Raw genomic sequence first — 26479 nt, 5'->3', positions numbered from 1 at the left:
TCCAACCCCATGCAGGTCCTCGGCCCAGCCCGAGACACACACCAGGTCTGTGCGCTGCTACCCCCCTCCCTCCTCCCTGCCCCCCGCCCCCCTCCACGGCCACCAGCCACGTCTCCCAAGCCCCCCAGGGATCTCCGCTTCCATTTGCTCCCCGTCCCTCCTCCACCCCAAGCCCGCCCCTCCCAGGTCCTCCACCATCCACCTGCGTCACATCTTCTCCAAACTCAGCTTCCCGTTCCCGCTCACACCCCCCGAACTCCCCTCCAGCCATGCTGATGTTGGGCTCCCCAAATATGCCCAGCTCCCCCTGCCTCAGGCTCTGCATCACCTGCTCCCTCCCCCTCCCCTCCCCCACCCCTGACCTGGATGCTCTTCCCCAAACTGCTGGACAACTGGCCCCTTCTCCTCAAAAATTCCTCTAAAGTCTCCTCCCAGTCGCTCCCCGGCACATCACACACTTGCGCGTTAACCTGTGTGCTGCGCCCGCTTCCTCACTACCTTAGTCCAAGGCCGGGAACAGTGCCGGCGTGCAGCAGATGCTCAGTAATTATTTGTTGAATAACTGAATGATCTGTGTTTGATAAGTAGATGCGGCCCTAGCTGGTTTGGCTCAGTGGACAGAGCATCGGCCTGCAGACTGAAGGGACCTGGGTTTGATTCCGGTCCAGGGCACATGCCCGCGTTGTGGGCTCATTCCCCAGTAGGGGGTGTGCAGGAGGCAGCCAATCAATGATGGACTCTAATCATTGATGTTTCTATCTCTCTCTCCCTCTCCCTTCCTCTCTAAAATCAATAAAAACATATTTTTTAAAAAAGATAATTAGATTCGAATGTCCCCAGAAAACAAGAAAATGGCAAAAGGCCTGAGAACCACTGGACTGGGTGAGCCCAAAGCCCCTCACAGTTCCAGGCGCTGGGGCTGCTCCTGCGCTCAGTTCTTTGGGGTCATCACCAGCTCGTGCACACCCACTCCCCGCCCCCGCCCCCCCCCCTCCCCCCCAGCTCCAACAGAATCCCAACTCTCATGAGGCAGAGACAACCCAGTTAACTCACAGCATGGCCAGGGGGGCCGGGTCTTCCCTGGGGTCCCATGGCACCAGGCTCACCCTGCAGGAGCCAGAAAAAAGAAGAAACGACAGAAACAGAATTACACACACGGGGCTGGAGGGGGAGAGGGCTGAGCAGAGCAGGTGGAACACCAGTGCTCCCAGGAGCCCAGCTGAGCCCTGGCCTCCAGGCCTAAGCCTTCCAGGGCCGAGGCCCCAGCCCTGCCCGCGAGGATGGTGGAGAGAGAAAGCAGAGTCCCAGCCGGAGAAGGCCAAGCCCTGCCCTTTTAGGCTAATGACCCAACAGCCTATAGAAGGGGAACCAGGCGCAACCCTTCAGAGGAGGGAGAAAGTCAAGAGGTGCCGTGTTGGGCCAAACCTCCCCCGGAAAGGGGAGGAGAGGAGGCAGCCACGCTGCTAGTGAGCCAAGTGGCCGCATCCGGATCAGCAGAGCCCAGAGGCTGTCGGAAGGCAGCGTGCATCGATCCCAGCCCTCACCTCAGCTCCAGGCCGGCCACTGCTGCCGGGGGGACCGGGCTTTCCACAGTCGCCCTAAAAGAGAGAGAGGAGCTCACCAGACCGCCACTTGGCTCCCCCCACATGAGAGGGATCCACCACAGGCCCCGCTCTGGCCCAGGCCCTCTGACACCCTCAGGTTGGTGGGTCAGCCAGACACCAGCGGCCTCAGGAGGCTTGGATGCCGGGATGGCATCTCGGGCAAGGATCAGCGCTATGTCCACTCTGGCTGGGGCCAGGCTTTCACTGCTCGGCCCTTACCTTTGGTCCCGGGAGGCCAGGATGTCCTGTTTTCCCCTTGAAACCCTAGAAGAAAAGCAGGGAGCTGCACATCCCCACCTCCACCAGAGGCCTCATCCCATCCTCTTTCCTCAGGTTAACACTCCCCCCACACACACACCAAAGCAGAGCTGCACCGGGTCAGTGGTGACACCTCCCCGCTCCTCCCTGAAGCTCCACTTACCGGGGGTCCCATGAGTCCAGGTGGGCCAGCGGGACCGGGTTCTCCCTAGGGAGAGAGATGGGGGCATTGAGGCAGGAGCATTGTCTAGCTTGTACCCAGCTCACTCACCAAGGTCTTCTCCCTTCTCCAGCCCCTCCCCCACCTGCCCCAGGATGGAGGGAAGTCCTAGGGGGCAGAGGAAAGACTAAGCCAGGCTCAGCCTCTGACTGGCCATGGCCCCTGCATGAACCCCGCCCCCTCTCGGGACTTCAGTTTTCTGTCTTTTGGGTACAGACGGGGATCGATCGATCTGGAGGCTCTGCTCATTGCCATGGCTCCATCCCTTTCAGATTCCCCAGCAAAATCAAAGACCTTGCTCAAGTCCTTCCATGCAACCTGGTTCTTCCGTGGGTTAACCCATCCACTCACAGGCTGGGAACCTTGGCGCCAGCCAGTAGGAGCTGTTGACCTGGCCAGAGTCCAGGTCCCTTATACCATTGTGGTCACTCAGGCCACCCTGCCTGTGCAGGCTCCGAGCTAGACCTGGGGTCCCAGCCGGGGGGCTCTGGACCCCTTGCAACCTATAAAAATAGTGCTGAGGACCTGAGGGTTCTGTGTCTTTGGTTGTCTGAGTTTCTGGATAGGAATTTACTCACTCCCCTGTCCTGACTTTGGGGAGGTCTAGCTCAGCCAAGCTGGCCACGGCTACCAGGATAAGGGAGACCCAGGGAGGCGGGGTGCAGGGAGAGGCAGACCAAGGGACGGCACGGGCTCCCCCTGACAGAGGTGTGTGGAGGGGCCACTTCAGTCCCTTCATCAGGGCTCCCTGGACTTTGGCTCTTGGAGAAGGAAGGGGTGCCCTCCCCGGCGCATCATCTCACCCTGAAGCCAGGCTTGCCGTCCTTCCCGTCCAGACCATCCAGGCCGGCAGGGCCCTGTAAACAGAAAACGGGCATTTCTACAGCCTCCAGGACCCTCCAGCCTCGCCGCCCTCACCCAGCTCCCAGCTCTACCAAACACACGCTCACACCCCCGTGCACACGCACACATCACCCACGCCTGTCAGGCTAAGGGGGCACGCACTCACCTGGATCCCGGGAGGCCCTGGTGGCCCAGGGGGGCCAGGCATGCCTGATGGGCCTCGCATCCCTTCGCTGCCCTGGAAACAAAGTCAGCAGAGCCTCATCCCAGGCTGGAGACAAGGCCCTGGGCCACATGCTCGGGGACTACTGGAGGCCAGGACAGCTGGCTTCTAAGCCAGCTCTGCTCTGGACCAAGTGGATACACTCCACACACCACTCCCCCAGGAGGATCTGTCTCATCTGCAAAGCATTCCGTGCTGCTCCACAGAAGGGACAGAGCCCGCGAAGTCTAGCGTCTTCTCCAAGGTTGCCCAGGGGCTGGCATGGTGGGTGCTCAGCAGCACGTGCTGACTGAGGCGCTCAGATCGCATCAGTCCCAACGAGGCACCAAGCACTACTCAGCCTCTGATTCTCCCCGGTGAGCAAGGGGTGGCCCCTGTCCTCCAGGAGCTCACAGTCCCGTGAGGGTCACAGGCTCACAATCAGGGCAACGCAACAGTCCACGCGCTCTGTGGGGAAAGGGGCCGTAGGAGCTCAGAAGAGGGAGGGGCTCACTCCGGCCCGGGTGAGTCACAGAAGTGTCACCAGATGCCGACTCTGCCTGGTGTCTGAGGCCTGGCAGGCGGCGGAGGAGGAAAGGGCACGTCGACGGGAGCTTCAGAGAAGCAGAAGGAAGGATTTGGAGGTGGTTGCACGCCTGGCCTAGCCAAGGGTGTCTGTGGAGCCCCTGTGATGGGTGGAGGAGGAGGCTGGGGAAGTTAGAGCCTGGTGGCCGTGCTCCACATTATTAAAAAGACCCGTGATTTCCATGGAGCTCCAGTCGCGCAATCGGTTAGCACGCAGTACTTATAAAAAGACCCGTGATTTCCAAACGGCACTTCTCAGAGTCCTGGGGGTTCCTGGAGGGCCTCGGAGCTAAGGGCACAAAGCGGGGGGAGGGGGGGGAGCGGGGGGGGGGGCGCCAGAGGGTGGGATTCCAGGACCCCCTTCCCTTGCCTTAGCCAGAGAAGCTCCACTTAAATCTATTTTATAGATCAAGGGTCCACATGAGCTTCTATGTGATGACAAGGCTCTAGACAGCGGTTCTCAACCTGTGGGTCGCGACACCTTTGGCAGTTGAAGGACCCTTTCACAGGGGTCGCCTAAGACCATCCTGCATAGCAGATATTTACATGACGATTCATAACAGTAGCAACATGACAGTTATGAAGTAGCAACAAAAGTAATTTTATGGTTGGGTCACAACATGAGGAGCTGTATTTAAAGGGCCAGAAGGTGGAGAACCACTGCGCTAGGACTACAAAATAAAGTGAAAACCACTGCTACAGGCCCTGGGGAGCCATTGAAGTTTCAAAATAGGGGAGTGATGACAATAGACCATTTGAATTAGAGTGTTTACAGGAGAAGGGGCCAGACAGACATCTTGGTGAGGAGGGCTGCTGCACCCCCAGCGGGGAGAGGGTGGCTGCCCTGGAGCAGTGGCTATGGGGGTGGCCAAGGGGAAGGAATGCAGTTAGAAACCCCTGGGGTGGGGTGAGGTGGAGGGAGACGAGCTCTGGGTGGCAGTGCAATGCCACCACCCACCAGGAGGGGTCAGCACAGCCCCAGAAAAATGTCCGCTCCACGGGGAATCGGGAATGGAAGCCCTGGCCAGAGGTCTGGGATTGTCCGCAATGACCATCCGAAGGCTAGCAGGCAGCCCGGGAACAGAGGCAGCACAGAGGGCTCCGGCAGTGGCTGCCAATCAGGTCCCTCAGAAGGGAGGGAGGTGGCCCCACCACGGCCTTGCCCATGCTGGTGGGCCCTGGTTCTGGGAAGCAGCCTGGGGGCTCTCTGGGCCGGGAGGGAAGCCTCGGCTTTGCCTCTAATTTGGTGCGTGCCCCTGGCATGCCCTGGCCTCTCTGGGCCTCATTTCTTTACCCGGACAGCGAGTAGAGCAAGGGAGCCCGCTGTACGTCATCCCAGCTGTGCTGTGTGGGCTCCCCCGGCCCCGAGAGCTCAGTCAATACTGGGCCTCTTACACCTCCAGCTGTCACATCTGAGAAGCCCAGAAATGGGGCTGAGACAGGAGCGGCAGCCTCCCAGCCCAGGGCAGTTTAGCAAGCCAAACCCGGGGCGGCCAGCGCGGGGCTCCCCCGACGGCTGCCCCTTCCCACCCTTGTCACCAAGTCACACTGCGCCTGTGGCAACACCACCTCCAGGTGAGTTTCTTCCTGCTGGTGTCAGGCCCAGAAGGAAAGTGCCCGGAGCTCCCCCTGCTGTGGGCGCTGGGGCTCCCGGTGCCAGCACACTTCCTCCTTCCCCCAACTCCTCCCCCTCGCAGGAGACGAAACTGGCCTAGGCCATCCAGTCACACCCTAGTCACCCCCCTCCCACTGTACCTCTCTGCCTTCTCCCCACCCCCCCTCTCCCATCAGGCAGAGACCTCCTGCAGAGGCTGGCGGGTGTACTGGCCCATCCTAGGAGCCCACTGGTTTGCCCGGGGCCTTGTTGCTAGTATGGCCCTGTTGCTAGGGCCATCCTGGAGGTCCTTTCCCCACCCTGGATGTAAAGGAGGCGGTTCTTGAATTCCCAAAGGCTTGATGCTGGGGGTGAAACGGGGGTGTGTGGGAGCTGAACGACTCGGATCTGTGACTGTGGCCAACTTGGAGTCCAGCTCACCTTTTCAGCTTGGGGGCCGGGTGGGCCCGGCGCTCCTGCTTTGCCTGGGAATCCAGGGGGACCCTATATCAACAAAGGAGCAGATTGGAATGAATGTGGGCTGGAGGGGGAGCTCCCTCCTTCTTCCTGCTGCGTGTGCCCCACTGTTGTAGATGCTTTCTAGAAACACCACCCAGGAGCTTTGGGTCCGGCCGGCCTGCTGGGCTGGGGCCCACCCAGGAGGCCCTGATCTCCAGGTCGAGGCTCCTGGAATCAGGCCTGGCCACCCAGGCTGCCTCCCACCGACCGCTCCCCACCCCCCACCCCCCACCAACCCCCCCGCGCCTCTTCCCTCCCCTCGACAGGCCCGTCCAGCCGAGCCTGGCTGGTCAGCCTGCCCTTCCAGATGGAATCACATCAGGCAGAGCTGCTTCGCGTCCTCACTCACCGGCGGCCCGGGAAAGCCCGGCTGGCCTTGAAACCCCTGCGGGAAGAAGCAAGGGACAGTTTGCTGGGCTGCCCTCCTCTCCCACCTGGCCACTAGGTGGAAAGAGTGACAGGGAGATGTTGCTTCTAGACATGGGCCTTGCCCTCCACTCTGCCCAAGATGGCCAGCAGGCGAGGCTCTGGGCATGAGGTGGGAGGTGACAGGTCCAGATGGATGGGGGCTGGGAGGCTACAGCTGGCCACCCCTCCACACATGAAGGTGACCACCAAGGAGAGGACCCAGCCTCTGCCCTGCCCTGCCCCCCCCCCCCCCCAGCCCTCCACTGTGGTCAGATCGGCTAGCCGGGCCCTAGTTGCCACTCACCTGGTCGCCCTTCTCACCGGAGCTCCCTTGGGGTCCTCGCTCTCCTCGGGGACCCTGTCACCCCAGAGATCAATGCAGATGGAACTCAATCTTCCTGCCCCCAGACCCCAGGGCAGGACCAGGCCTAGGCCCTGGTCCCCAGGTCCACATCTCCCCGCCCCTCCCTTACTCACCGCTGGGCCTGGGGACCCTGGGAGGCCTTCAGATCCTGGTGGGCCCTGGGGACACAAAGGAGTAAAATCAGTCCCTCTGATGGGAGGAGGTGGGCCATCAGGGGACGGGCAGGGGATGTGGTGGGAGGCCCTCTGAGCTGACAGGATTCCCCACCCCTACCCCCCCCCCCCTCCACCCCCGGTCTGCTCAGGCTTCCCCTCTTGCCTGAGCTACTGGACTAGCTCTTAACCAGCCCTGCCCCCCACTTGGCTCACAGCCAGCGACTGGCTGCCATCTCCTCCAGCCCGGCTGGGGTTAGAACACTCTCTTGCTTCAAAACGTTGCCTGGCTCCCCTCTGCCAACTGAGGGAGGAGCACAGTTTCCACCAATGCCGTTTGGAGGCCTTCTGTGACCTGGTACCCACCACCTCTCCCTTTCTTATCTCCTGCCCTGCTTGGTCAGCCCGCTGTTCCCTGAACACACTGCCCATCTTACACCCTGGGCCTTTGCACACGGTACCCACTACCCACAATGCCCTCCGTTCCCGGACCCCTTCCAGGCCTCTCAAGTCATTAGATCATTAAATGGCTCAAAGCTGTTCCTTCAGTGCTCCCGGCCCCGGCCTCTCCCTCTGGGATTCCCCAGGACAGAAACCTCGTGACCCCCCCCCCACTTCCTTCAGGGCTGAGCTCAAAGGCCACCTCCTCAGAGAGGCCTCCCTGACCGTCCCTGTTAACAGCGCTCTGCACGCCACTCCAGCCCTCACCCGTTTTCTCCATCAGATCTCTCATGATGCGTATCTGTTTGTCTATTCCTCTATTGTCTGCCTCCCCCCGCCCCCCGGAATGTGAGCCCTATGAAGTCAGGGGACAGAACTGGCTGTTTCATTCACCACAGCATCCTCAGGGCCTGGCGCCCAGCAGGCCCACAAGTTCTTGAATAAATGCACAGCGCGGTGGGCGGCTGCACCCACCGGGGCCTCGCTGACATGTGTGAGGTTCGAATGCAGGCTGCACCCTAACTCACTAACTAGCTGTGGGACCCTGGTGAGCCACACCGTCTCACCAGCCTCAGCGTCCTCATCTGACAGCAGCCCGGCTCCTGCACTCAGCCAGGGCCTGGCTCTGCAGAGGGTGGCTCCGGGCTGCGGAAGGGGGGGTGGGTGGGGGTGGGGGGGTGGGGGGACCGACCAGGGGGCTGAGCTAGGTCTAGATCCCAGCCTGGGCCTCCCAGGCTGCCCACCCCGGTAAGCCTGCCTCTGCTGGATGCGGGTGGGAGGCGTCTCCTGTCAGCTGACTCCCGGTGCCCCTCCCCTGGGCAGGCGGCCATTGGCTCCATGAACCCTGCTGGCATTCTCCTCCCAGCTCTGGCCTCCGCAGCCACCAGCCTGTGCTGACTGCTTGAGATGCAGCTGGAGTGACTCAGGGGACAGGGAAGCAGGGGTCAGTCCTCCCCCCGGCTTCTGGGAAAATCTCTGTGGCGGCGGTGGAGGCAGGGCCAGGGCCGGCTCTCTGAAGCCCTGCGCCTGCCCCCGCGCTGAGCTGCGACTCAGACTCACCGATTCTCCCTTCTCTCCCGAGGGTCCAGCGTAGCCCCGCTCTCCCTTGATGCCCTGACAAGCGAGCAGAGAGAGAGGAATTAGCCCCGCGGCCTGCTGTCACCGCACTAATGCGAGGGGCGGAGACCGCAGCTGGCACACAGACGCGGGGAGAGAGGTGGGCTGCGGGGGTGGCCCTCGGTGGAAAGGGGGGCAGGCCCACCCAGTGGGCTCCGGTATGGGGTGGCGGCTCCCTGCTGACCCTCCGATTCTCTCAACACCCCACCCCAGGAGCGGATCTGACTGGCCGGGGCTCAGCCTCTCAGGGTCCTCCGAGAGCCTGGATGTGCAGTGACTGCAGCGGGTCCCCAAAGGGAAGGGAAGGGACAAGCCTACACCCCAGGGGCTTTCAGCAGCGGCTGTGCCTGGATGGCCGGGCAGAGCATGGGCTGCAGTGCTGGGGAAGGAAGGAGCCTGCTCTGCGGAGGGAGGTCCCGCCGGTCCCGTCCTGACCACCCCTCCCAGGCCCTGGTACCCCCAGAGCCAGCGCCCCCTTACTCACAGGCAGCCCCGGCGGGCCCATGGCACCTGGGTAGCCAGGTTGCCCTGGAGGACCCTGCAAAGAAAGGTCGACATGATCAGCCCCTAACGTGTCTGCTCCCCCTTCCTGGGGCCAGAGGGTGGCCAGAGCCAGAAGCCCCGGAGCTGCCACCCAGCAGGCACCCACCCCAGCACAGCAGCCACAGGGGCCGGGTCCCCCCTTGGGTCCCCCCTCCTCCCCCCACGCAGGGGCTCTAGGTCTCGACTTCCACTGAGACGCTGGGAGGGGCCCAGGGGCTGATGAGGACCCGGGAGAGGGAGCAGAGGGACCTGCTGTAGGAAGAGGTGGGGAGAAGAGCCCCCAGGGACGTTGGTAGGGGACAGGGGTGTTTGCCCCTTACAGGGAGCTGGGCGCCTGCAGATGGACCTCCTTTCATCCTGAGGGGGTGTGAAGACCCCACCCCGAGGGGATCGGGGCTGAGGGGCAGAGAGCTTCAAAAGTAGGGCACCCCCCATCCCATCTCCCACATGGCAGCCACCCTGGGGCCTGAGCTGTCTTCCTGGGGCTCCTCGTCTACCTCAGGCCCCTGCGGCCTCCTCTTACCAGTTCTCCCTTCTCTCCCGTCAGGCCCCTGAGGCCTCGCTCTCCTTGGAGACCCTTGGAGAGAAAAATCATGAGAAACTGCAGGGGAGGGCATTCCCGCCCAGCCCCTAACTCCTGCCCCCACCCCACGTCCTCTGTCTCTGTTCCAGGCAAAGGGCGGGGGGGAGGCTGCTGGTGGCCCCTAGGGTCCCAGCAAGGTGCCCATAGAGCGTGTGCCCCAGAAGGGTAACTGTCAGAGATATAAACTCCCATAGATGGGTGCCTCTCAGAAGCACACCCCCCAAGACAGGTAACTACAGTGATATGTCCCCCAAGTTGGCTGATCCCACAGGGTGCCTCCCGGGCAGGTGACTGTTATTGGTGTGCCCTATTGTAGTAACTGTCTGGGGTGTACCTTTAGGAGGGTGACATGTGTGTTCTTTCCCTGTGACAACTGTCTGGAGAGGTGTCCCTAGTGTGATGCTCCCACTAAAATGTCCCACCAGGTACCCAACACTTACCTGTCCAAGTCCCCCTTCCCCCAGTCAAAATCACCCTCTTTTAGGGACCCAGGGAGAGACGCGGGAGGCTCCCGCCAGAGCATTCTCTGTCACTTTTCAGGGTGGAGAGGGATCTTAATGCCCATCAAAGCCAGAGCGCCCCTCCCCCACTCCTCGCTCTGCCTTCATACGTTCACCTCACCATCAAGGGGCCATGTCGGCCCCTTCTCCCTCATGCCCGCAAGAGACGGCGCCCAAACCTTTCCACAACACAAGACAGATGGCTAGACGGACAGATGGCCCCTTCACCCAAGCAAGCAGAAACAGACAAGGTCCGGCCGGGATGAGGGCGCGGGGACAGATGGAACTGCGGCCAGGGGGGCCCCGCTCCCCGGGCCCTCGTCACCAGGCCTGGGTAGGAGAGGAGCCAGGCCCCGGGAACACGCAATCTGACAAACAAAAGGTTAGTGTCCACGACCCAGGAGGGAGCAACAGTGAGGATGGGGATGACGGAAACACACCGTGATGATGATGAAGGCAGAGCAATTAACGACACCTGGCAGAAGGCGCCGGCCAAGAGGCCGGGAACAGAGGGGCAGGGCCCCCCGACACTCAGAAACCCAACTGGCTGGCATCCCGTGTCCAGCCTCGGAGCAGGCTGGCACTGGAGCCAAGAAAGAGGAAAGGAAGGGAAGGAAGCTGAGCGTTTCCTCCAGGACGATGGGAACGATGCAGGCATCCTCGCCTTCCGGTTCCCGGGGGCCGCCGGCCAGCCTGGCCAAGCAGCAGGGCAGCAAACCTAGGCCAGCCTGCAATGTGAAGCCCTAAAGCTTTGGCATCTCTGCCGGGCTCAGTGCCAGGTGCCTGGCAGGGCCCCAAGAACGACTTTCAGCAAATCTTTAGTCAACACCAAAGGTGGGAGAAGCAGGAGGCAGCAATGAGAAGGGAGGAATGAAGAGGCCCTTAGAGGCACCAGCGTAAGCTAAGAAGGTGAAATAGCTCCGGAGGACTTATGGGGAGCGAGGTGCGGTTGTGGGAGAGAAAGCAGGAGAGGTGGGAGAAGGGAAAATGAGAAGAAGGCAGGGACTAGGAGGAAGTCCAAGCTGCCGGGGGCCTTAGGAACCTGTGTCGTTAGCTACCATGCCTGCAGGCGGACAACGCAAACACGGAGGATGGAGGTGAGGGTGTGACGGCAAAGGAGACGGCAAAAGCCACAGAGACCTGGTTGGCGGGGGGAAGGGAGGTCGAGCAGCGCTAGGTTCTTACAGGCAATCCGGGGGAGCCAACGGCACCAGGAAAACCTGGGGGGCCCTGGTGGGAGAAACAGGCAGGTCACATCTCACAAGCACAGCCTCCCCGGGGCAGTCTGGGGGTGAGGGGTCGTGGGAGAGGTCACGGGAATATTGCAAGGCAGCTGGAGAAGAGGCTCCCTGGAAGGCTTGGCCCAGAGACACGTGCTCCTCCCCTTGGCTCCAGGAGGAATGGCTCTGCCATCAGCAGAGACGCGAAACAGTCCCCAGCGTCAGCAGCCCTTCCCGAGTCTCCCTGCGTCTAACTGAGCCCCCTTGCTGGAGTGGAAGCCCCTCACGCCTGCTACCTGACCTCCACAGGCTCCCAGATGGAAGGCTCCTGGTTCTAATATAGCTCCCACCAGCCATTTTTTATTTTCTCCAAAGAAAGCATTTTCAGTTCTTCCCGTCCTTTCTGGTCACTTCTATGTTCCTGCCTTATCAACACCACAGAGGACTCCGAGGAGGAGGCCCCCGGTCTGGCCTTTCTTTGTAGACTTGTCCTTGCGATGGCCCCACAGAGCAGTGGAGGGCAGCTCCATCGCAGCCCTGGCCCCTGGGGGCCTGGTGTCACAGGGGCACAGAGATCTAGGCTGGTCGCCACGTGCTTTCCTGGCCGCCGAGACCACGAGCCAGAAGCCTAGGCCCCCTGGCCTGGGCAGCCTGGGCCCCTGGTGCAAGGCACAGCGGGTCAGGGGCGGGGAAACACGGATGCGCCCAAGGGCCTCCTCTAAGCAGGACCACAGGCACAGCGGCCCATTCCCAGGGCCTCGGTGGTGGGAGTCCTCAGTGCCCACAGATGCTCCGACAGAGAAAGGAGCAGGCAGTGGAGGTTTCCTCGGTCTGCTCTGCCCAGCTTCCTGGAGACCAGGCAGCACTAGGACCCCTCTGAGAGAGCGTCAATCAAGCCAGGAAACCACAGATACTCACAACGGGGCCTGGAGGACCTGGGGAGCCCCTCACGCCGGGTGGACCCTGCAAAGGAAGCCAAGAGAAATGGATAGAGAGGCTCAGGCCCCACCAGGTCTCAGCGCCTTCCTCCTGGCTCACCACAGCCAGAGTCTCCAGGCAGCTGATGTCAAAGCTGATGTTAAACTTCGCATTCAGTTCATGCCATCATCCAACGAACATTTATTGAGCAGCTACTATGTACCAGGCATTAGTCCAGGTGCTGGGAGCACGGCAAGGAACAAAACACCAAGATCTGAGCCTCTCGGCGCTTACACCCTAGGGGAGCGGCGGACAGTGATCAATACCGTAGGACAGGGGCTGTCATGTAGTTGATGCTCAGTAGATGCCTGTGCGATGTTCTTATATGAAATAAATACACGGTATGTCAGACAGGGATGGGTGTGGTGAGACGGAAGCAGCTAGGGCCCTGGCCACTGTGGCTGAATGGTGAGAGCATTGGCCAGGGCACCGCAGGGTCACAGGTTCAATTCCCGACCCTGGCCGGGGCATGTGCGGAAGTAACCAATCGATGTGTCTCTCGCATCGTGTTTCTCTAACTCCCTCCCTCCCTTCCACTCTCTCTAAAAAATCAAAGAAAAAAAAAATCCTCTGGTGAGGATTAACAACCACAACAAAAGCAGCAGCCAGGCCGGGGAGGGAGGGTGTCGCACGGATCAAGAGCAGAGAGGAGGCCAGTGTGTGAGGAGAGCAGATGAGATGGGGCAATAGGGCGCCAGCCGACTGAAGGCCCCGGAGCCCTGGAAGGACTCCCAGGAGACAGGGAGCCACCGGAGGGCCCAGGAAGACATCTGGCCCGAGTGAGACGGCCCTCGGGAACGAAGGGCCACTGCGCAGGAGGGCCCAGGCCCTGGCCTTACCTCTTCTCCTCTCTGGCCCGGCAGCCCCGGAGGACCGGGCAGGCCAGGGCTCCCAGCACAGCCCGGCTCTCCCTCGCTGTTGTCTCCCTGGGGTGGACGGAGTTGGTGGGAGTGAGCAGTCGGCCGCTTCGCTCCCGGTGGGGCTCAGGGGGTGAAGGGAAGGCGAGGGCCACTCACCCGGGCCTCCTCCGCTCTGGGGCGCTCCCGCTCTGTGAAGCACTGGGGGGTGGGGGGGACAGAGGGGCTCTGTCAGGTGAGGCCACTGGGAGCCCTCCCTACACCAAGGCCGCCCCGAGGCCAGCCTCCTACCCGGGCACAGTTGTCAAAACCCGGCACACCGGGGATGCCTTGGTCTCCCTTCTCGCCTTTCTGCAGGAGGGCCGCTGGGCGGGCCTTCTGCCCCTGGACACAGTCCCCACAGATGCTCTAGGAGGGAAAGGAGAGGGCAGGGGGCAGGGGGCAGGGGTCTGAGTGGCCAGGAAGGGCCAGGTGGAGAGCCCCCGTCACCTGCCTGGCAGGCAGTCCTCCACCCACACTCCTCCCAGCCACACCCCTGCGGCAGCGTTGCTCCATCCTCAGGGGACCCAATCCCAACACCAGCTTTGCGTTTCCTGCAGGAAGAAGCTCTGGTGGGGGCCCCCCGCCAAAGCCACTTTCCAGACAGGCATGTGGGGGGAGGCAGAGTGGCCCACAGAGGCACCATCTGTCCCGGCTGTTCTGGCAACCTGCGCCCGCTGTGAGGACACGCCACGAGGACTTGGGCTGCAAAGGCCGGTTCCGAACAGCTTCTCCAGGAGCAAGGGGAGCAGCTGCAGGAGCAGCCAGGCCTTTGCAGACGCCTGGGAGGGAGCCCGCCCTCCGGCCCCGCCGATCCCAGCTGCCGGACTCCCAGTTCGCTGGGCCTGGCAGTCTTCCCGACCAGCAGGTGCTCCTCTCACCTGGCCTTTAACCTCTTTGGGTCACAAAGCCCTCTGGGAGTTTGATGGAAGCTGTGAGTCCTCGTCCCAGAAAAAGAAAACCCACAAGTGGAAAGTGGACTACAGTCTCAGAGGACTGGGGGCCCGGCGTCCATGCATGGCCTGGTGGGGTGTCCGTGGACCCCCAGGCAGGGCCCCTGCTCCACCTTCACTGCACTGCGAAGCCCCGTGATAATGGTTGTCGGTTGTCGTTTACTCAGCACCCAGGCGCCAGTCATCGTAATGGCCTGTGCACTTATCACACTCCGTCCTGGCAGCACCAGGAGGCAGGCCATCTTATAAGCACGTGGAGATAAGGGAGCCGACACCCGGAGAGACAGTGTGACGTGTCCACGGCGGGGGGAGCCTGGACGAAGCCCTGGTCTGTCTGAGGCCAGAGCTGGCGCTAGGGCCACACAGGCCCAGGCTTCCTCTGGGTTGTGCGTGTGCGTGTGGTGGGGGCTCCTGGTCAGCACCCTGGGTGCCATCTGACACCTCTCCAGACAGCTGCTTAGCCCCCCCTGCAGAGCACTTGGCTGAGAAACCATCAGATGAAATGTTACACAGAGAAATGCTAAATCCTGCTTGAGTTGCAGTCACGTGCCCAGGGCAGGACTTGGGGGGACCCAACTGCCGGAAGCCTGGGGGAGAAGCTGCAGTTTCACTGACACCACCCCACTCTGATCCACGGCATAACTGTGCCAGGAGGGTACCCTGGCCTCAGGCTGCTTCCGGAGACAACTCGGCTAGAGCCGGGTGGGGCAGTCTCTCTCCACGCTGTCCTGGTTAGGACCCGGTGGGGTACTGGGATGTCCATGGCACTGACTAGCCAGTGCTGGAAGGGGGTGGCCAGGACAGCGCACTCTGCTGGCCAAAGCTTGGGAGGGACCCCTGAGGATGCCAAGCTGGAGGAGAGAAGAGCTCAGATCTCCAGAGGTGACTGAACAAGGAAGGGCTGTGCCACGCTTGGTTCCCAAGGGAATCGCTGCCCAGCTTGAGAGGCCAGACCAAGCCACAGCCCTCGGGTGTGATCTTGACCGTGTCTGCAGGCCCTGGCACAGGCCGACTCTCCTCCTAGGCCCGAGTCCCCTTGTGCCACTAGACTTGCTTCTCGAATCCCATCTCCTCCCTGGATTCTTTCTGAATTGACCAGAGAGAGGAAGCCGAAGCCTTCTTCCAGGCCCCCACCCCGTCTGACCATAGATCATAACCTTGGCGGGCAGGCCCTGTCACCCCCTCCCACCCCCGCTGCCCGCACTCTGCTCTGCATGCTGCTAGGCCCTGCCCTACCAGGGGGGTACAGGGCCTCGCTGGCAGCAGCTCTGTGGTTGGAACTGCCAACAGCATCCACAAGATGGGTACCTTCTCAGGGTTCCTTCAAACAGTCATTCGGCAGGTACTGACTTAGGGGCTGTGAGGAGCCGGGCACCGCGCTGAGCCCTTTTAGACATGCTGGGAGCACCCCCCCCACACACACACACACACTGCCCACAAACAGCCCCATCTGCAGCGCCCTCTGCCACCCCCTCCAGTCCCTACTCCCTCCCGCTTATCCTCTTACCTGCAGGAGGTGCTGTTCAATGGGTAAGGATCCCTGCAGGAGACAGACAGGAGGGCTCAGGCGGGGAGGGGAAGGGGAAGGAGACTTATGGCATCAGGTAGAGCCTCGGCCTCGGGAAGCCACGTGCCAACCAGGCTTCTCCCAGAGGGAGAGAAGAGGGCCCCCCACTGCAGCTCAGGGAGCCGGCCTGGCAAGCTCGGCCCTGACAAGGGCAGGGAGGCGGCTGGACAGCGAGTCCTGGCCGGTACCTACCAGCTCCGCGGTGAGCCCCGGCTGTCCTGGCAAACCGTTGTTTCCAGGGATGCCCTGCAGCCAAGGAGAGACACCAGTGAGTGGGCTCCGCTCCCTGCGTCATTCCCACCATCCCCCCTGCCGCTGCCCTCACCCTGCAGAGCTGAGCCCGTAGTCTTAGCTCAAAACCCCCAGACCGGTGTGTAGGGAAAGCTGAGGAGGCCCAGCGGGGTGACCCCCAAACCAGTCCGACAGTCTGCTTTTCCGCGCACGTTACGGGAAGTCAGAATTGAGGCAGAGGGTCGTCTATATAGCAAGTAACTACTGGTTCTTTCTGTGCTAAGTCCTTTCCTACATCCTTCTCATTGAATCATCACAATTCCATTGAACTAGGTGCTGTCACCATCTTAAAGCCAGAAAAGGGAATTCAGAGAGGAACTGCCAAGGCCACAGGACAAGCGAGGCACGGAGGGGAGACTCCGAGGAGGACGCCGGCCTAGCTCCTCTCTCCGCCACTATTTCGGCACATTCCCCAAAGGACACTCCCCAGAACATGCACCACCAGGTGAGGCTGGGGAGCAGACCCAGCCGGGCACCAATCCCCACCACCTGGGTAACTTTGGCAGGTTACTTGGGGGGAGGGGGGCGTGGAGATCTCTGTGCCTCAGTTTCCTTATCTGTAAAACCCGTTTAGTGTACGGTGAGGCTTAAAGGAGACCACAGCTGTAAGGAGTTTAGTACAGGGCCGGGCACACAGGATGCTCCTGTGAAATGTTTGCCAAGCAAACTCTGTTCCCCTCACAGACTCGCAATGAGCATCTGCATGTTAAACACTCCTTGGAGGCAGGGAGTACGTTCCCCTTTAAGTCCCCAGTGCCCGCCACGGAGGAGGCGTGCATTAAACACCCATCGCATGAACGCACTGCTGCTCCCCCTGCTCCCCCCAAACAGGGTTTCCTTGGCCGCCTGAGAGTTGGCCTCCCTCAAGTCCCAGCTCCCAGCGATAGGACATGCCACCTTCTCCCACCAGCCACCGTATTTCAGGCCAGGTTCCCCCTCTTGCACCGCCACACGTCATGGCCCTGCCCTCCCCATTCTGTCTCCTTAATGAATGAATAGGGCAAAGTGCTTAGAACAGCGCCCTGGGAAAGGGAAGACACCTTGCACGTGTTCATTATAATCATGCCCTGAATTATTACTCACCCCATGCTCCTCTCTCCACTGCCCAGGTATTAGCTCAAGCCTGAGTTTTTGTGATTTTCTCTTCCTGCCCTCCCAGAATTTAAACGTCCACCTGTCAATGTGAGCAGCTCTACCCTAGCTGTCTAGTCTTGGGCACATCTCCTAACCCTGGTGCCTCAGCTTCCTCTCCTGTGAAATGGACGCAGATGACATGATAGAACCACGCATGGGCCCTGGACAGTAAGTGCCGTACATTTCTGAGCCTGTTTCTGCACCTGAGGAGGAGCTGTAGGAGACGACCTGGCGAGCAGGACCTGCGCCCTGCCTGGCACAGGGCGGGTGCCCATTGTGGGCTCAGCGTGGCCTCCAGCACTGGCGCTGGAGGAAGACCCGGTGCCCGGAACCAGGCTGGGCAGTCCCTCTTTTCTGCCTCATCCCCCAGCACGTCTTGGCAGGGTTGACACTGCAGCAGCGTGAACTTGTTAACAGATCACTTTGAAATGACTGCGCTTCCCCAAGCCCCCTGCAAGCCCCCTGCAGGCAGATGCCCGCTTCCTGGCAGGGGTGAAGCAGGAAGCCGGGCACTTGGTAAATGTGTGGCTGCCCCAGGAGGGAGGACCAGAGGTGGCTCTACTTCAGCCTCTGGGAGAGCACTGTGATCCCAGTGGAGACTCCCACCCGCAATGTGTGTGTGTGTGTGTGTGTGTGTGTGTGTGTGTGTGTGTAAAATCTCAAAATCGCCAGGGCATGGGGAGTACATCATTTATACAATGTTCCATGTGATTCTGCTCTGCTTCAGGCGAGAATCACTTTCTTTTTTTTTTTTTCAGGAGCTGAGAGCCAAGCATGCAGCAGCCACTGTCTGTGCCTCCTAGGAGCTCCCCCAATGCGGCCTGGTGTGCAAACCACCGGGGAGCTGTCCTGAAGGGCAGCACAGGGGGAAGAAAGTGCTCCGCGCCGGGAAGCTCAGGCCAGGCCACCCACGCCAGCCGATAACCTCAGCCAAGATGCCTCACTGCTCAGGGTCTCATGCGCCCAGCGGTGACATAGGGGTAACACCACTTCCTACTGGGGCTGATGTAAGGCTCCAGTGAGTGAGAGAATGGATGCAAAATAATAGTAGTTGTTGGTGTGATGGTGGCAAATGCCTTCTAAGCATCTACTATGTGCCGGGCATGGTTCTATACCTTTTGCATGCATATTGTTTTACATTCACAATAGCCCATGCGGTACATGCTGTAATTATCTCCGCTTAACAGAAGGAGGACTGGAGACACAGAGAGGGTGGGTAACTTGACCGGCATCACACAGCTAGCACATGGCAGAGCTGGGATTCAAAGTCAGGCTGCCAGGCTCTGGAATGAACACTCTCATCTCAGCTGGGCGGGGATCTCCACGCCAACTGCACTCCCCTTATGATCCCTGGCCTCCTCGCCAGAGGGGCCCATCCCACCTCGGCCTCTGCACCTGCTGCTTTCTCTGTCAGGAACACTCTCCCTTCACAGCTCATTCCTTGTTTCCTTTACCTCTTTGTTCAAATGTCACCTTCTGTTCAGCGTTCCCCCCAAATCTCTTCCCTGCCCGCCTTCCGTTTTCTATCCCCACTCCGTGTTTATTTTCCTCCTAGCACGGGTCCCCTTCCACACACTGTATTTTATTTATTTATTTGCTCATCGCCCGTGCCTCCTACTAGAATGCAGGCTCCAAGAGGACAGGGCTTTTCATTTTTGTCCACTGTTCTATCGCCAACCTAACAACAAACGAACGCAGCCCCTGGAGAAGGGCAGGTGTGCAAAACACAGGTGCAGCCCTGCACCAGGGTAAAAAAGTTTTTATCTGACCCAGATTCTGGGTTCCTGGCAGGTGGCCAAGGCCTGAGCCTGGCACGGGTGTCAGTAGGGTGCCTGGGCTAGCTCACAGCAGGACATGCCCTCCACACCACGCTGGGAGCAGAAGCACAGAGGAGGGAGAGATGGCAGGTGTGTGTGCAGGGCAGGTGGCCTCCCAAACTCATCTCTTCTCCCCCATTTACCTGCAGCCCAGGCATTCCAGGGGGGCCTGGTGGTCCGGGAACACCTGGGGGACCCTGAGGGAGAGAAGACATAATCAGACCCGGAAGAAAGCCCTGCCCCATTGCTGGGGGGCAGTGAGGCGAGGGTGGGCAAGCCGAGGGCGCTGGCGGACAAGAGGAGAAACAGAGGAGACAAGCGACACACACCTGCGGGCCCGGCTGCCAGGAGCTGCCCATCCAAAGTCCCGGAGCACCCTGGGTGGGAGTGGGGGGTCGCAAAAGAAGGGGAGAGGTTACAGGCAACGTCCACACCAAGCGCAGGGCTGCGTGGGGAGGCAGCTGGCGGGGCACAAAGCCCTGTGGGGCCCTTGCGTGTTGGGCTGGGGAAGCGGGCCTTCTCCCCGGCCGGGGGAGGCTCTCAGCACCACTCACCGGCATGCCCGAGAAGACGGGGTCTCCCCGCGAGGGACAGGAGCACTCCCCGGGCTCACCCTGGAAAGACAGGAGCCTTTGTCAGAGGAGGGCCAGGATGGAGGGCCTCCTGGAAACCGCCGTGTGGGAGGCGGCACAGGCTCTCGGGATGGAGAGGCCAGGGTTTCAATCTGGAATCTGTCTCTTGAGCACTGGACAGTCTGTTCGACCACTCGGAACCTCAGTCTCCTCATCTGTGAGGTGGGACGATAATACCAACTGCATAGGCTGCCCTGAGGATGGGGGGGATTTGAGGATGCAGAGGTCCTGCCCCATGGCAGGCTCAGCAAACGGGCTGCTGCCGTTCCTGCATTTTCTGTTTCACCACTGTCTGTCACAGCCCCGGTATTCTCGCCTCCAACGGTCGCAGCTTGTCCCGGCTGCAGCCCCGCTCCCGCTGGCCCAGCCTGGCTCCTGTGCCTTCTCTCCTGCTCCCTGACATCTCTGCTCTGACCACGCCCATTTGAAAATGCAGTTGCCCCCTGGTGGGGGGCGGGGTCTTGGAGTTCTCTGGGTCTCCTGGGGCCTGGGCCAGCAACCAGGTAAAGTGGGGAGCACTTAGGGCCTCAGCTCCCTGGGACCAGGAAGCTGGTGGAAGGCAAGGAGACCAGGGTGGTTGCCATTCTGCAGGCCAGGGCCACTGACTGGCATGTACGCAGGTTCTCTTCGTGGCTGGACTAGAGGGGCTGCATTTCCCCAGAGTGATGGGACTCACCTTCTCCCCCTGAGGCCCTTTTTCACCCTGCAGGGAAGAAGCACAGAACGATGAGTAGATCAGGGTGCGGACGCAGGGCCAGCTGCGGCTTCCTGCTGCCTCCAGACACTACTCACCGGCATCCCTCTGGCTCCTGGAAGTCCAGTCTGTCCTTGCTGCCCATCACGTCCCTGACGGGAGAGAGCGCAGGGTCAGTGGTTAGTGCTAGGCAGCAGCCAGCCATCGGCCTGCCTGCAGGGAGGGCGGCAGGACAAACAGAGGCAGCACCAGGCTCCCCGGTGCCCAGGTCCTGGAGGACAAGGCTGAGGCGCAGGAGACAAGGAGAGCAGGAAGGAGGGAGAAGCCTGGCATCTCCTCATCGCCTGAGAGTGTCAGACGCCAGGCCAAGCGCCTACCAGAGCGCGCTGCAGGGGTCCTCACCCCCAGCCCTGCAGGACGGCACTGTTCTGCGTCACAACTAAGGAAACTGAGGCTGAAAGAAATGTTATAAGAGGCCCAACAGCAGGGGCGCACCCAGGTCTGTGTGGCTCAGAGTCCCTGCTCTCTCCTCCCCCAGCTCAGTGCGGGCACGCATTCGCTCTATCACAAAGGTCATCTCGGTCGATTTATGGCAGCCCCTATTTCATCCACAAGGAGCCGGAAACTCCGAGAGGCTGTCACTGGCCTCTGGTCACAGCTAGTGAGTGTGGGGCGGGGACTGGGGAGCCTTCTGGGATGAGATTCAGCTCCAGGGAAGCAGGCCTTCCGACGGCTGCCTTCCTGTGGGTCATGCCACCTTCACACAAGGACCAAAGGCTCCCAGGGACCGGGACCACCTTCCCCTTCACCTCGGCTTTACACGGGGAGTCCCTGGGACAGGCAGGCAGGGACCCTGACCGCCAGTCCTGCTGGGCAATGCAGGCTGGCTGCGCGGACGTGGGCAAGGCCCTGGGCCCCGTGGGCTCCAGAGCACCCTGGAAGGAATCCACCCGTGATTCCCAAACTGAACGTGGAATGTCTCTAGGGATCCATACAGACGGAAAAGGTTCTGTTCACTGGGCCATTCTCAACGTTACTAAAAGCCCAAGACAAGTTCTACCATTTGCCCACAACCCGGCACGGCCCAGACTGGCTGAAAGGTAGCATTTCTTTGATTTAGGCTAGAATTATATCCGCTCACAAAATTGTGGTAGGTTCATGAGAAGGAGAAGCTGGCTGTTATACAGGACTTTGATGAATGAAAATGAGGAACCGCATTTATTGTAACTTAATCGATGCAATTTGTTCAATAGATACATCTTTTAGGACTTCAGACCCTGGTGGGACAGTAATAAAGGGAGGCCTCTGAGGGCTGGAGGTATTGCTGATCCAGATAGATCTTTGCTGTCCAGTATGGTAGCCAATAGGCACATGTGTCTATTCCAATTTAAAGGAGTTAAAATGAAATGGAATTTAAAATTCAGTTCCCCAGGCACACGAGCTACATTTCCAGTGCTCAGCAGCCACGTGGCTACAGTCTCTGGCGGTGTGGAGCGAAGTGTTTCCATCGTTCCAGGTAGTTCTGGGCAGCACTGGTTTGGATGACCCCTAATGCCTCCGAGGCTTGAAGTAGGGGTGGGGGAGCTAACGTATGGGCTTTGAGTCGGACAGAATTGTGTCCCAGTCCTGGCTCTGCCTCTTCACTCTCTGGCCTTCAGTTTCCTCGTCTGTGAAGTGGGGACAATAGTAGCCGTTCCCTTACAGAGCTGTGGGGAGGGCTGAGGGGATCCCTGCTTGTCTAGAGCTTAGCATAGGGCCTCAGCACAGTCACTGCTCCCAAACTGGGGGTGATCAGTATTGTCGTTATTCAGGTGCTGCCCCCAAACTGTGTAGTCTTTTCTCCAAGGCTGGGCTGAGCTGAGCTGAGCCTCTCTGCTCCCATCCCCCCTGCTGCTGGATGGCCAGGGTCAGGCCTGTGTCCTCTTCCCAGATGCAATACCCCGGGTCCAAGCAATACCCCCAGCACGGAGCACAGAGAGGACCCTTACCGGAGGCCCAGAGACACTGGCACCAGGGAGTCCCATGGGTCCAATGGCTCCTTTCACCCCTGGAGATCCCTGCAGAAGAGAGGGTACAAAGGTTGCCGAGCAATCCAGCAGGTGAGACACACCAGACCAGGTCTCGGGCTGCTCTCATGGGCATCACTCCGTTCCCATGTCCCCTGTGCCCACGGCCAGGGCACCCGAAGCAGTGCAGGCCTAGTGCCCAAGGAGGCAGAAGCTCACCTTGGGTCCCTTCTCTCCAGCAGGGCCAGGTGGTCCTCGAGGCCCCGGAAACCCCTGCAGGTGGAATCACAGCTAGTTACCCCTTATCCTAGAGCGGCCCCTGCCCCTGCCAGCCTCCTCCAGACAGACGTACCTGCACGCCAGGCAAGCCCGGGGCTCCAGGTTCCCCCTGCAAGTCAGAAAAGGCAGACTGGGCCACACCTGTGCAAGCCAACCTGCCCCACTGGCAGACCTGGTCTGGGGTGGGCTATCTGCCAGGCCTCAGAAGAGCACCCCAAGGAGACCCTGAGGGTCAGAGAGGTGGGCGTCAAAACCAAGAGCCTGGACAGAAGCACGGCTAAGGCTGCGGCACAACTCTATCCCAGAGCTGTGCCCGTGAACGCTCAGGGGAGGGCAGAGCTCCGTGGTTTTCAAGGCAGATGGGAGTGGACAGCTGGCTAGTAGGAGTGTTGGGGGAGGGGTGGCAGCAGGCAAAGGTAAGGCTGGAGACTTACCTCGGGCCCCTGGACTCCCATTCCTGGAGGACCAGGCTCTCCCTGCAGAGGAAGGACAGCCTTGGCTTGAGATTCCCACTCACCCTTGACCTCCTTAACCTCCTCCACCTTCTCCCTATTCCAAAGCTGATCTCCACTCCCCACTCCAGCCCCCACATATCTCCCACCCCGACTCTCACCCACACATACCTGCAGCTCAGCCCCCCCCCCCCCTCCCCATATAGCCACACCTACCTGCATGCCCTTCAGGCCTGGGGGCCCTTGAACTCCCGGTAAACCAGGCTGGCCCTAAAAGACACAGGTGGCGCATGGGTCCCAGGGGGTAACGGGCAGCCCAGGTGAGAAAGGACCAGAGGGCAGGCAGCCCCAACTCACCGGTTTCCCAGGCCGGCCCACGCCTTCTGGGCCTGGCTCTCCTTTGGGGCCTGGCTTCCCAGGCAGTCCTGCCGCGTGAGTCAACGCCCCCTGCAGGCTGGGGCAGGCAGTGCAGCCATCGCCCTAGTCAGAGACGGGCATAGCCAGGAGTGAGCCAGGGCTGGCAGCTGGGCCAGCAGGAGGCATGGGAAAGGGGGGTCCGTGTGTCCCTCTGAGAGCTCTGTCCCTCCCCTGCCCCCACCTCAGCCTGGGAAATCACAACAGGCGCCCGACACTCCTGCCCCAGAGAAGAGCTGAGGCGCCCCCACCCGGCGCTCCGGCAGCTGAGGAGGCTCACAACCTGACCCCCGTCTTCCCCTCAGAACCCTGAGCCTCTTGGTGTTCATGCAACAGACTGCCCACCGCCTGCCCGACCTTTTCTCCTTTCGGCCCCACGGGGCCCCGAACCCCTGGCTCTCCTGACAGTCCCGGCTGCCCCGAGGTGCCTGGCGTTCCGGGATCTCCAGGATTCCCTGCGTCACCCTGTAAGGAGTGGGGATCAAGGAGGGCAGAGGTGACCCAGCGGGGGCAGGTTGCCCTCTTGGGACCTGCAGGTGCTCAGAGCCCTTCGCTGGGCCTGGGGCTGGGCAGAGAGTAGAGAGTAGGCACAGGGCAATCTGGAAAAGGAGGAGGAGAGGGCATCTGAGAAGAGGGGGTGCCCTCCCATGCCCACCAAGGCTTTCTCACCTTCTGCCCCTTCAATCCACGCTCTCCAGCCTTGCCCTGAGGAGAAAGCATTTCCATGCACTCACGCCGGACCCCACCCTCACCCCCACCCCAGTGGCTGTCACTGCGTTAGACCCGGGAAATACAACCCACGTCTCTGCTCTCAGGCACTGTAGAGATTAAGGGCAAAGACTGGAGCCAGACTCCTGCCTGGGTGACCCTGGCAAGTTACTTCATCTCTGTGTGCCTCGGTTTCCTCATCCGTCAAATGGGGATGATAAAATAGCATGGGCTTCTACACTGTAAGGTTCTTGTGAGATTAGATGAGCTAATATAGGTGACGCAGTGCGTGGCTCCTTGTGCACACTGCCAGTGTTTACTGTTATTGGTTAAAGCAGTGACAATAATAATCACCACAGTGGCAACTGTCATTTCCCGAACGCCTAGTGTGTGCTAAGGGCCTCACACACATCCTAGGCTTTCCACCACCAGGCACGGGAAACAAGCACAGCGCAAAAGGGACTTGCTCACGTCTAAAGGCTAGGAAACAGCAGACCTGGACTCTGAACACAGGTCTGTCTGGTCCCAGTTTGGTACTCTTTCCACACATCCCATCATGCTATGTCCTGGGACCCAAGTGTCTGCTCTCGGATACTGTATCGATTAAGGGAAAAGACCTGAGCCAGACTCCTGCCTGGGTGACCCACCTACTCCCCACTGCCCAGGGAGCGAAGAGACCCGGGGAGGCAGAGGGCCCCCGCCTCTCTACAGCTCTATCTGCATCCCCGCTGTGAGGCCCTGGAGCTCACCTGTTTTCCTGGCAGGCCATAGCCCGGAGGCCCAGGCTCGCCCTTTTCTCCAGGAGGGCCAGGCAAGGCCAGCACGTGGCTGTCCCCATCCTGAGGCTTGGACAGAGCTGAGCATGGCTCACAAGGCTCCCCCTGCCAAGCAAGGACACAGGGTTGGAGGCCCCAGGCCAGGCTTGGAGTCTGGGGAATGTAGCCAGGCCTGACATGGCACCTCTCATGGGCAATGGATATCCCAGGAGAGGTTGTGGAAGAACAGGTAAGAAAGGAAGGTGGGGCCAAGTCATCAGGGGTCACGCTAAGGGGTCAGCTGGGACCCTCAGACATGAGGGAGCCTTGGAGAGCTTGAAGGGGAGCAACATGAGATGTGTTTGGAAAGTTTACCCAGGCTGTTGGGTGGGGAATGTCCCCATACTCACCTTTTCCCCTTTGGTTCCTGCGGGTCCCACTGGTCCTGGTGGCCCCTATATGACACAAACAACAACAACAACAAAACACAAAACACATGTGATGCCCAGCATCTGCCTGAGCCAGGAGGAGGCACCATCCAGGCCCGTCATCTCCCCGGGAGTGGGCAGCACCTCCCACCTCGTCCTTTCCCAGAGCTGCTGCTGCCCGCCCGCCCGCCCGCCCGCCCACCCAGAGTGCACTTACCGAACTGCCAGCTGGCCCTGCCTCCCCGAAATCACCCTGAGATCAAAGGAGAGAACAGCAGGTCACATGGGAGTGCAAAGCTCTAGCTGAGAAACGACAGGTTGGCCTGGGAGAGCCGAGTCTGGACATATATTCCAGTGTTTCTCACACTTAACCCTCGCACACCCACAGAACCCCTCATTTGAGTCACGCTGCACTGTAAGGTCAATGCTCTAATTCAACCATAAACACACATGTTAGTTAACACGGGCCCTGAAATCGAGGACCCAGCCGAGAGGTGAAGATTACAGACTTCCTGAGCTCAATCCCACTTCTGCACACCCATGTGACTTTGGGCAATTTACTTGGCCTTTCTGTGCCTCCATCTTCTCCTCTGTAAAATGGGAATAATGGGGTCTCTACCCTATAAGGTTTTGGGAAGAGGAAACAATATATGTACAACCACTTAGCACAGTGCCCTGCACATAATAAGTAGTAAAGAGGTATTTATTTTATTATATTATTAGAAGGCCATCCTGAATGTACTTTATTACTTTATATTATCACTAAATTAAAAATACAACATTAAGGAATTCTCTTGGAGAACATGAGGGCTTTCAGGAATATGTTCTTCAACTCCAGTTTGCAAAACATTGATGAATTTATTTCACTGCAAATGTACAGTTTGGTGTCTTGTCTATCTTGTCTCTACTCCCCACCCAGGGCTCCTGTCTCCCTACTAAGAAGCCCAGGTGTTCCTAACTTCTAATCCAGGCCTCACCTTTTCTCCTTTCAGCCCTGTTGGCCCTGGAGCCCCAACTTTCCCCTGAAAAACAATCAAGTTATAGTGACAGCATCTCTCCCTTCCCACCCCTCTGAGACTCCATGGGCCCCAGTGTCCTCGGAGGAAAAGAAGCCGGCTCAGAATTACACACCCCACAGCCCTGCCGGCAGCTGGACAGTTATTTCAGTTATACAGCTGGGGACTCAGAGGTTCTAAGAGGGAGTTCTGGGGGCGAGTAACCTGGGGCAGTGCAGGAAGAAGGGAGGGACAGGCTGCAGGCTGGGGACACCTGCCCCAGGGCCGGCCCCTGGCCTCTGCCTTGAGATGTGGGGGCCTAAGGAGC

At 60.2% G+C, this 26479-nt stretch overlaps 1 protein-coding gene across 1 annotated transcript in view; it reads right to left on the bottom strand.

Annotated features, from left to right (window-relative positions):
* COL16A1 (collagen type XVI alpha 1 chain) overlaps positions 1-26479 on the bottom strand; it is a gene marked incomplete at its 5' end in the record, with an annotated part of 46105 nt that overhangs the window by 7454 nt on the left and 12172 nt on the right. Inside the window, 37 exons of the mRNA XM_081086094.1 lie at positions 1054-1107; positions 1545-1598; positions 1824-1868; positions 2026-2070; positions 2886-2939; positions 3092-3163; positions 5748-5810; positions 6175-6210; positions 6538-6591; positions 6711-6755; positions 8250-8303; positions 8791-8844; positions 9373-9426; positions 11118-11162; positions 12071-12115; positions 12970-13056; positions 13147-13188; positions 13279-13395; positions 15487-15519; positions 15739-15792; positions 18932-18985; positions 19118-19165; positions 19343-19402; positions 20097-20123; positions 20213-20266; positions 22103-22171; positions 22340-22393; positions 22473-22508; positions 22834-22875; positions 23068-23121; positions 23209-23331; positions 23623-23730; positions 23935-23970; positions 24723-24854; positions 25139-25183; positions 25374-25409; positions 26134-26178. Of these exons, the coding sequence (XP_080942220.1) occupies positions 1054-1107; positions 1545-1598; positions 1824-1868; positions 2026-2070; positions 2886-2939; positions 3092-3163; positions 5748-5810; positions 6175-6210; positions 6538-6591; positions 6711-6755; positions 8250-8303; positions 8791-8844; positions 9373-9426; positions 11118-11162; positions 12071-12115; positions 12970-13056; positions 13147-13188; positions 13279-13395; positions 15487-15519; positions 15739-15792; positions 18932-18985; positions 19118-19165; positions 19343-19402; positions 20097-20123; positions 20213-20266; positions 22103-22171; positions 22340-22393; positions 22473-22508; positions 22834-22875; positions 23068-23121; positions 23209-23331; positions 23623-23730; positions 23935-23970; positions 24723-24854; positions 25139-25183; positions 25374-25409; positions 26134-26178 (2130 nt within the window). The remainder of the gene's footprint in view (positions 1-1053; positions 1108-1544; positions 1599-1823; positions 1869-2025; positions 2071-2885; positions 2940-3091; positions 3164-5747; positions 5811-6174; positions 6211-6537; positions 6592-6710; positions 6756-8249; positions 8304-8790; positions 8845-9372; positions 9427-11117; positions 11163-12070; positions 12116-12969; positions 13057-13146; positions 13189-13278; positions 13396-15486; positions 15520-15738; positions 15793-18931; positions 18986-19117; positions 19166-19342; positions 19403-20096; positions 20124-20212; positions 20267-22102; positions 22172-22339; positions 22394-22472; positions 22509-22833; positions 22876-23067; positions 23122-23208; positions 23332-23622; positions 23731-23934; positions 23971-24722; positions 24855-25138; positions 25184-25373; positions 25410-26133; positions 26179-26479) is intronic.

Source organism: Myotis nattereri (assembly GCF_964212035.1).
Source record: "Myotis nattereri genome assembly, chromosome: 3".
In the NCBI taxonomy this organism is placed as follows: Eukaryota; Metazoa; Chordata; class Mammalia; order Chiroptera; family Vespertilionidae; genus Myotis; species Myotis nattereri.
This window is presented reverse-complemented; position numbering and strand designations above follow the sequence as displayed.